Below are 8,580 nucleotides of genomic sequence, written 5' to 3' on the forward strand. Positions count from 1 at the left end.
CCCAACAACTTAATACCAGTTACAAACATCTGTAAATACTCAAAGACATCCATCAAACCCCCAAACCATATGAAGAACACAGATCTCACCCCCAGGGCCCTCCTCTCCACCATATCTGTACCTCCAGGGACTGTATGAGAGGAAGAACCAGTCATGCTCTCACTCAAAGGGCAAAGAGCACATTCCTAAAAACACTTCCAGAGAAAGACCGTCTTCTCTGCAGCCCAGTTAGGAGTTAAAGGAGGAAGCTATCAGCTCTAAACATTAGCAGCAGAAAGGGGGGAAGATCCCAGCCCCTCTTGCAGCCAAAGACAGTGAAACCACCACATCACCCATCACTTCCCAACAAGAGAGCTGCCCAGGTTGTCTGGAGGCCACTGCACAGCTGACAGTCCTCACTCCAGCTCTTGGCTGTACCTCCTGGTCCTGGCAGGGAGGGTGGCTTAGTTAAACCCCTTTCAAGCCACTTCACAGCTCCCACTAGGGCCCAGTGAACAGCCAGGAGGTGGTTTTAACTAGTCCAGTTGCCAAAAAAGGTCTCGAATATGGGTAAAGAGGCTCCTTCGGTCTCTGTGCAGCAGTTCCGGCAGTTCTTGTCCTCTTTGCCTGCCCAGGCAAGCTCCGACTTCTGCTTCAGGACTGAGCAGAGCTGAGACTCATACCCACTGTCCCTCATACTGATGTGTGTCCTTTGGAACAGGTCCCTGTCCATAGACTGAATCCTGCCGTCCTGGACACCCGTTAGCGTGGAGAGCAGCTGGACATCCCACTCTGACTCTGAAGGACTTTTGTTGAAGTCGTGATCACCCTGTGCATTAGGTGGAAGAGGCTGAAGGAGCCCAGGGCATGGAGCCTGCTCTTTGCTGTGGCTTGGGGGGGCAGGTAGCTCGGGTGCTATTTTTTCTGCTGCTCTGACACAGAGCAAGCAGCAACATCTGGCTTCAGCCACAGGCAGTTCTGGAGAGGGCAAGGGGCCAGCAGGACAGCTGGTCTTGCTCATTGTGCTCTCCAGATCAGGACTATTCACATTTCTGGGTGCATTTTCATTTTCCCCTCTGCGGTGCTTCCCTTGGGAGCTCCCGGTCGCTCTGCTCCAGCCATGCTCGCTGACAGTGCTGGCTGCAGCAGCCTCTGGGGGATCAAAACCCACAGACACAGCTTCAAGGGAACCCGGTGATGATGCAGGGTTCCCAGGGCTCCTGCATGGGCACAGGTCCAAACCAAGGGAGCTATGAGGTCTGTTGGAGAGCTTTGTGCTTAGGGGCAAGCTGCCAGCTTCCACCACACTAGGCAAGCCTGGCTCAGACATCTGTCCTGCACCCTGCACACCCACCCGACCATCTACTGGGTTTGTCTGCTTGTACGGTGAGAGGCCACCACCCAGCTCCAGCCTGGGCTTCTTTCCCATCTGGGTGCTCTGTCTGGAGGAGAGCTGGCGTTTCCTAGAGGCAGGCAGTACCTGTGTAAGATAGCTGACAGACCCAAGCACTTGCTCTTCATGAGGTTCAGGTGAAGAAGCAATTGCCTCTCTGACATGAGTGGCCACTACGCAAGTCCCCCAGCCCAGGGCAGGAGCCAAGACCAAATCTGCATCCCCCAGTGCAGACTCCTCTGTGGTGCCACGTGCAGCACAGACCCCTCCAGCAAGCCCTGCTTCAACAGGCAGCCCCAAAGAGCAGTTCTTTGTCAACACCCCTCCTTTGCTGGTATTACTGACCCTGTCCCTGGGCAGGCAAGGGGAACATCCCTTGGTCTTCAGGCCACAATCACACTCACTATCAATTAACAGTTCCATGGCACCCTGCTCAGGCTGCTGGCTTTCCTTTCCCAGCTTTGCTGTCAGCATCTCAATTCCTCCAGTAACTTGTGCTTGAGGCACTACGCATTCATCTGTCAGGCAGGACCGCGGCACCCTGAGAAGAACCATCAGTTAATGCTTGCTCTCTCTAGGCCAAGCAACACCCTCTCCCCAGTCAGATGAAAGGTTTTCTGCAGCACAGGATGTTTGAAGCCCTTGCTCAGGAGGCAGTAAGAAATTTCAGACCAGCGAGGCTCAGCAGTGATACTGCTTCTGGCAGAGGAGACTGCCAGCACGAGGGATCTCTCAGCTTTCTCAACAGCCCAGGGCCCAGGCGCAGGAGTGCTACCAGAGCGGCAGGGTTTGTGTCAGACATCGGGACAGAAGAGATGGGCTCAGCTGCCCTTTTTAGTTTAAGAGGCACTAGAAGTCCACAGGGAGTTCCCTGAAGCAGAGAAGCCACAGAAACACAGAGCCACAGAGCCCTCTGCTCCCTGCTGGCCGATTCACTGGCACAGGGCATGGGGCTAGGCACCAGTACCACAGCAGCATGGAGAGCCAGGCTCGTTCTCATGAGCGTGCCATGCGGCACCAAGCTGCGCTTTTCCACTTGAGGAGTTACCAGATTTGCAAAGACTTACTTGACTGATTGCTCCACAAAGTTGTTGGTGAGCTGCGAGATGACACAATCCACTGGGGCATACTGTGAGTTGTCCAGTGCAAACCGCTTGTGCTGGAGGCTCTGGAGGTGCTGGAAGGCAACAGAGGCCCTTTTAGCAACACTTATCCTTTCACAGGAGGGAAATTTGCAGTAACAGCCACTTCCCACAGACTAGAGGGCAAACAGCCTTTTCATCAGATAGAGCTGTTGTTTGGAAGCAGATTTGGGAAACGTAGGCAACGCTGTTACCCCTGGTTGCTTACAGTGAGTATTCTGTTCCCATAGACACCTGCTGATGAGGAGGTTGTGTCTATGTCTAACAGCAGCCTTCTGGTTTCCCCAGCAGCTAGTAAAAATGCTGACTCCAAATACATACTGTCTATCACTAAAGGCTGGCCTCTGAAAGCCACATTGTTTGGCATCTTCCAGGACATAAGAAAACCTCTTCCCACCTTTTTAATCAGCATGTGCCCCCCCAGCTGCCATGGAACAGGCTTCCCACCTTACATGTCAGGTAACAGGATCATCCTTGAGGCTCTCCCAGCCCCCAGTGTGTTGTGCTCCAATCTGCAAAACCATCATTTGCCCAGACCAGGAGGTCAGAGCACAGATATATTATGGCTTTCATCTACAAGGCTGATCCTCCGAGATACCATGAAGGCTGTACCTATAGCAATCTGCCTTCCTTCCAAAAGAGTTTGTACTGGTAACAGGCACATCACAATTAACGAGGCCACTGAGCGGCCCCCATAACTTTTGCAAGGAACCAGGTCCCCAGGGGAGCCTTTACCTTCTGCAGCTCTTCAAAGGTCTCTTGGCAGCACTCACAAAATCCCCTCTTTTTCTTTGGCACAGTGACCGGTGTGGATCGGGGGCTCTTTTCCCCCTCGCTGCGCATCGGACAGCCCTCTGCACCCCTGCAAGGTAACAGCAAAGATCTTCCCTGCTTTCGCTTGACAGCATCAGTGGGGACCCAGCTGCCTGCCTAAGGGCCAGGGAGGCAGCGCTGCCTTTGAGATACAGCTCCTTAACCCAGAGCAGGGCTCCTTCTGCCCACGTTCAGAAGACAAGAGATTCTCTAAATCCTAGGAACCAGCAGGGCAGCAGTTAGCAGAGGAGTTGGGTGAAAAACTTGCACAGAAGGAGCTACAACCTACCTGGCTTTGCAAGAATTCGAGAGGCTTTTCAGAGGCTCAAATGGGCTGGAGCTTTTGGGTGCCAGGAAGTTCAGGTCGGGAAAGCTTTTGAACTGGTGATGGAAGGGTCGGAATTGCCTGAAAGCAGCAGATCAGGACATCAGACCTCTGGCAGCGATAGCATGGTTAGAGCTGTCCCTCCCTCAGAGGGGCTCAAGGTGCTGTCTCATTTATGATGGGATACTGGCCATCACTTTCCTTTCATTTGGCTGTTCCAGAGATTTCCCACTTCTCACTGGAAGTACTAAACCCAACTCCCACTAACAGTACTGATGGGGAGGGATGTTTTGGACAGAAGGCAAGCTTGCCTGCTCAACTAAAAACCCACCTTTTGCCCCTGATGCACAGCAGCAGCAGCCAGGGCAGTATTTGCAGCTATGCAGCAGCATGGGAAGATTTTGGTTCCCTGACCACATCTCTCTGTTCACACCTTATTGCATGCAGCATGTAAAACCTAATATTTGACTCTGCAGCTTCCTTAAATGTTGTCTTCGGAATAATTAATTAGCACTCTGGATACCGTTAGAGTTACAGAGTTGTTAGAAACACCACAGAGATCAGATCCCCCTAGTGCTGGATGCTGTAATCAAGTTACAGGTTGCTCAGGAGGCAGTAAGAAATTTCAGACCAGCGAGGCTCAGCAGTGATACTGCTTCTGGCAGAGGAGACTGCCAGCACGAGGGATCTCTCAGCTTTCTCAACAGCCCAGGGCCCAGGCACAGGAGTGCTACCAGAGCGGCAGGGTTTGGGTCCGACACTCGGGCAGACTGCCAGCACGAGGGATCTCTCAGCTTTCTCAACAGCCCAGGGCCCAGGCACAGGAGTGCTACCAGAGCGGCAGGGTTTGTGTCAGACATCGGGACAGAAGAGATGGGCTCAGCTGCCCTTTTTAGTTTAAGAGGCACTAGAAGTCCACAGGGAGTTCCCTGAAGCAGAGAAGCCACAGAAACACAGAGCCACAGAGCCCTCTGCTCCCTGCTGGCCGATTCACTGGCACAGGGCATGGGGCTAGGCACCAGTACCACAGCAGCATGGAGAGCCAGGCTCGTTCTCATGAGCGTGCCATGCGGCACCAAGCTGCGCTTTTCCACTTGAGGAGTTACCAGATTTGCAAAGACTTACTTGACTGATTGCTCCACAAAGTTGTTGGTGAGCTGCGAGATGACACAATCCACTGGGGCATACTGTGAGTTGTCCAGTGCAAACCGCTTGTGCTGGAGGCTCTGGAGGTGCTGGAAGGCAACAGAGGCCCTTTTAGCAACACTTATCCTTTCACAGGAGGGAAATTTGCAGTAACAGCCACTTCCCACAGACTAGAGGGCAAACAGCCTTTTCATCAGATAGAGCTGTTGTTTGGAAGCAGATTTGGGAAACGTAGGCAACGCTGTTACCCCTGGTTGCTTACAGTGAGTATTCTGTTCCCATAGACACCTGCTGATGAGGAGGTTGTGTCTATGTCTAACAGCAGCCTTCTGGTTTCCCCAGCAGCTAGTAAAAATGCTGACTCCAAATACATACTGTCTATCACTAAAGGCTGGCCTCTGAAAGCCACATTGTTTGGCATCTTCCAGGACATAAGAAAACCTCTTCCCACCTTTTTAATCAGCATGTGCCCCCCCAGCTGCCATGGAACAGGCTTCCCACCTTACATGTCAGGTAACAGGATCATCCTTGAGGCTCTCCCAGCCCCCAGTGTGTTGTGCTCCAATCTGCAAAACCATCATTTGCCCAGACCAGGAGGTCAGAGCACAGATATATTATGGCTTTCATCTACAAGGCTGATCCTCCGAGATACCATGAAGGCTGTACCTATAGCAATCTGCCTTCCTTCCAAAAGAGTTTGTACTGGTAACAGGCACATCACAATTAACGAGGCCACTGAGCGGCCCCCATAACTTTTGCAAGGAACCAGGTCCCCAGGGGAGCCTTTACCTTCTGCAGCTCTTCAAAGGTCTCTTGGCAGCACTCACAAAATCCCCTCTTTTTCTTTGGCACAGTGACCGGTGTGGATCGGGGGCTCTTTTCCCCCTCGCTGCGCATCGGACAGCCCTCTGCACCCCTGCAAGGTAACAGCAAAGATCTTCCCTGCTTTCGCTTGACAGCATCAGTGGGGACCCAGCTGCCTGCCTAAGGGCCAGGGAGGCAGCGCTGCCTTTGAGATACAGCTCCTTAACCCAGAGCAGGGCTCCTTCTGCCCACGTTCAGAAGACAAGAGATTCTCTAAATCCTAGGAACCAGCAGGGCAGCAGTTAGCAGAGGAGTTGGGTGAAAAACTTGCACAGAAGGAGCTACAACCTACCTGGCTTTGCAAGAATTCGAGAGGCTTTTCAGAGGCTCAAATGGGCTGGAGCTTTTGGGTGCCAGGAAGTTCAGGTCGGGAAAGCTTTTGAACTGGTGATGGAAGGGTCGGAATTGCCTGAAAGCAGCAGATCAGGACATCAGACCTCTGGCAGCGATAGCATGGTTAGAGCTGTCCCTCCCTCAGAGGGGCTCAAGGTGCTGTCTCATTTATGATGGGATACTGGCCATCACTTTCCTTTCATTTGGCTGTTCCAGAGATTTCCCACTTCTCACTGGAAGTACTAAACCCAACTCCCACTAACAGTACTGATGGGGAGGGATGTTTTGGACAGAAGGCAAGCTTGCCTGCTCAACTAAAAACCCACCTTTTGCCCCTGATGCACAGCAGCAGCAGCCAGGGCAGTATTTGCAGCTATGCAGCAGCATGGGAAGATTTTGGTTCCCTGACCACATCTCTCTGTTCACACCTTATTGCATGCAGCATGTAAAACCTAATATTTGACTCTGCAGCTTCCTTAAATGTTGTCTTCGGAATAATTAATTAGCACTCTGGATACCGTTAGAGTTACAGAGTTGTTAGAAACACCACAGAGATCAGATCCCCCTAGTGCTGGATGCTGTAATCAAGTTACAGGCCCTGACCTCATGTGGTTCAATCTCTCCTCATTTCAGAGGGCTTGAGCAGATTAAGTGACCTGCTGAGGATCACAAACGGAATCCAAGCACGGAAGTAAACTCCGTTGTCAAGTCTCGTTTAACACCTTTTTTCTCCCCGACATATGAGCCACCTAGATTGTTTCTCTAAACTCCATTTGCCTCCCTCTAGGAGAGTGTCAGCTTCCCGATGTGTCACAGGGTCTTCAGAGAAGCCACACTCTGCCTTGTGGACAGAATATTCACTGCCCCACGTGCAAATAAAATGGGTAAAGGATTCCCTCCCTGGAAGCCCCTGAGGTTTTATTACAGTTTGGCTGTTATGTTCAGAAAAACCTCATTTACCTGCTCTGGTCTTCAACCTTCAGGAAAGGGGGCTTCAGTTTTCCTGCTAGAAAGAAAGCTGGTTAGAAGTTGCCCTGACGAAATTCCCTACTTATTCATTTGTTCTGCAACAGAATTGTGGTACAGAGCCAAGCTCACCAGTACTTCTGACACCTGCAAATGCCAAGTGGTGGCTGAGTGTAGCCAAACCAGCTCCTTGGGTAACCTACAGCAGCCCTCACCTCCAGAGTACTCAGTGGGGTGACCAAACCCTCGAGGCAGCCCAACCGTAGACTGTTTTCACCCCTGAAAGACCATCCAGCTAAGTCCTTTGCATCTTTGTTGTCTACTCAGTCTTATTAACAAGTGGCCTAACCCCAAGCCACTGATTCTGACTTGAATCCTAAAAAACTGTCACGCATCCTCAATGTAGCACGCCGCCAAGCACGAGTTCGTAAGAAACAAATTGCAGCAGCAGTTGCACAAGCACAGAGCTCTGCATCAACCCTTCCAGCACCTTTTTCTCCCTTTGCCTTTACACAACAGCCCAAAGTGCAGAATGGCTCAGGCCAGGACAGTTAAGTCAAAGCAGTAAGAGCCGCTGGAGACAAACCAACACACTGCACAGCCAGGCCTGGCAAGAGAACACTGCTGAAGAGCAATATCTGGCCTTCACCTGGTCCCTGAGGAGGGCAAACAGCAGCTATGCTTCCTACAGAGGCATCATATGTATTAAGGGAGCAGAAGAAAGCCTCAGCAGTGCATTCAGGGAAAAGGTTTTCAGAGCCAGGCTGGGAGGAGAGGCTACCAGGTCCCTCCTGTCTCAGGTATGTTCAACTCTCAAGCGATAATGTTACGCTTGGCCTGGAAATCCGAGTACAGATCTGGTTAAGAAACAAATAAACAGCAAGGTATTCCCACAGGGCGCCTGCTTGGCCCTGAAACCAAGCCTCTCATGCCTCCTTTACTGCCTCTGAAGGGTGAGGTGTTTTGTTTTCTTGTGATCCTGGCACTCAGTGCTATTTTCTCCAAGGAAATTTTAAACTCATCCTCCAGAAAGGAGGAGCCCACCTGTCCTCACCAGTTAGTTCCTCGAGCCTCATCCTGAGCTTGCATCACATGTGCTGTTACGTCACTAAAGTAGCTATTTAAGTACAGGATCGATTTTTCCACGTAAATGCTGCCAAATGCTTAGCACTTCTGAAAGCCAGGCCACGTTTAGGGCCCCAGATAAAATTCAGACTTGTGCGCAGGTCCTGAGCTCTCATGGCGGCGTGCTGAACAGTGACAAACGGCTCAGCTGTCACCACAAGTCCCCAGGCAGGGTTCAGAGTGTGCCACAACAAAGAGCTCTCAGCCTGCAGCAGACAATCTGCCTTACCCGACAGCTTTTTTGAGCCTTTTTTCACCACCTTCCTCCCGAAACTGGAAAAATAATCTTCTAAGTGTCACACACAGCATCCAGGTTGGAGCCTGCTCTGAGATATCACTGAGCGTTCACCCTCCAATGAGCGAAGTCAAGCAAGTCACAAATTAACTTACGTCACCAGTGCCAATCTCAGTGCCACAATTGGCTCTTGTCTAATTGCAGATGAGAACCTGTTCTCCCCCCCCCCCCCTCCCGCCGCTTTTGATGGGTTGTAGCG

At 51.6% G+C, this 8,580-nt stretch overlaps 1 protein-coding gene across 1 annotated transcript in view; it reads right to left on the reverse strand.

Annotated features, from left to right (window-relative positions):
• The window catches only part of DBF4B (DBF4 zinc finger B), a 12,737-nt gene continuing 4,157 nt past the window's right edge, over positions 1 to 8,580 (reverse strand). Inside the window, exons 6-10 of the mRNA XM_035893996.1 lie at positions 6,956 to 6,998; positions 5,955 to 6,071; positions 5,588 to 5,714; positions 4,778 to 4,887; positions 1 to 1,913 (exon numbers count right to left, since the gene is read on the reverse strand). Coding sequence (XP_035749889.1) covers positions 512 to 1,913; positions 4,778 to 4,887; positions 5,588 to 5,714; positions 5,955 to 6,071; positions 6,956 to 6,998 — 1,799 coding nt within the window. The 3' untranslated portion in view covers positions 1 to 511. The remainder of the gene's footprint in view (positions 1,914 to 4,777; positions 4,888 to 5,587; positions 5,715 to 5,954; positions 6,072 to 6,955; positions 6,999 to 8,580) is intronic.

This window comes from Egretta garzetta, unplaced genomic scaffold, assembly GCF_000687185.1.
Source record: "Egretta garzetta isolate BGI_Z169 unplaced genomic scaffold, ASM68718v1 scaffold745, whole genome shotgun sequence".
Classification (NCBI taxonomy): Eukaryota; Metazoa; Chordata; class Aves; order Pelecaniformes; family Ardeidae; genus Egretta; species Egretta garzetta.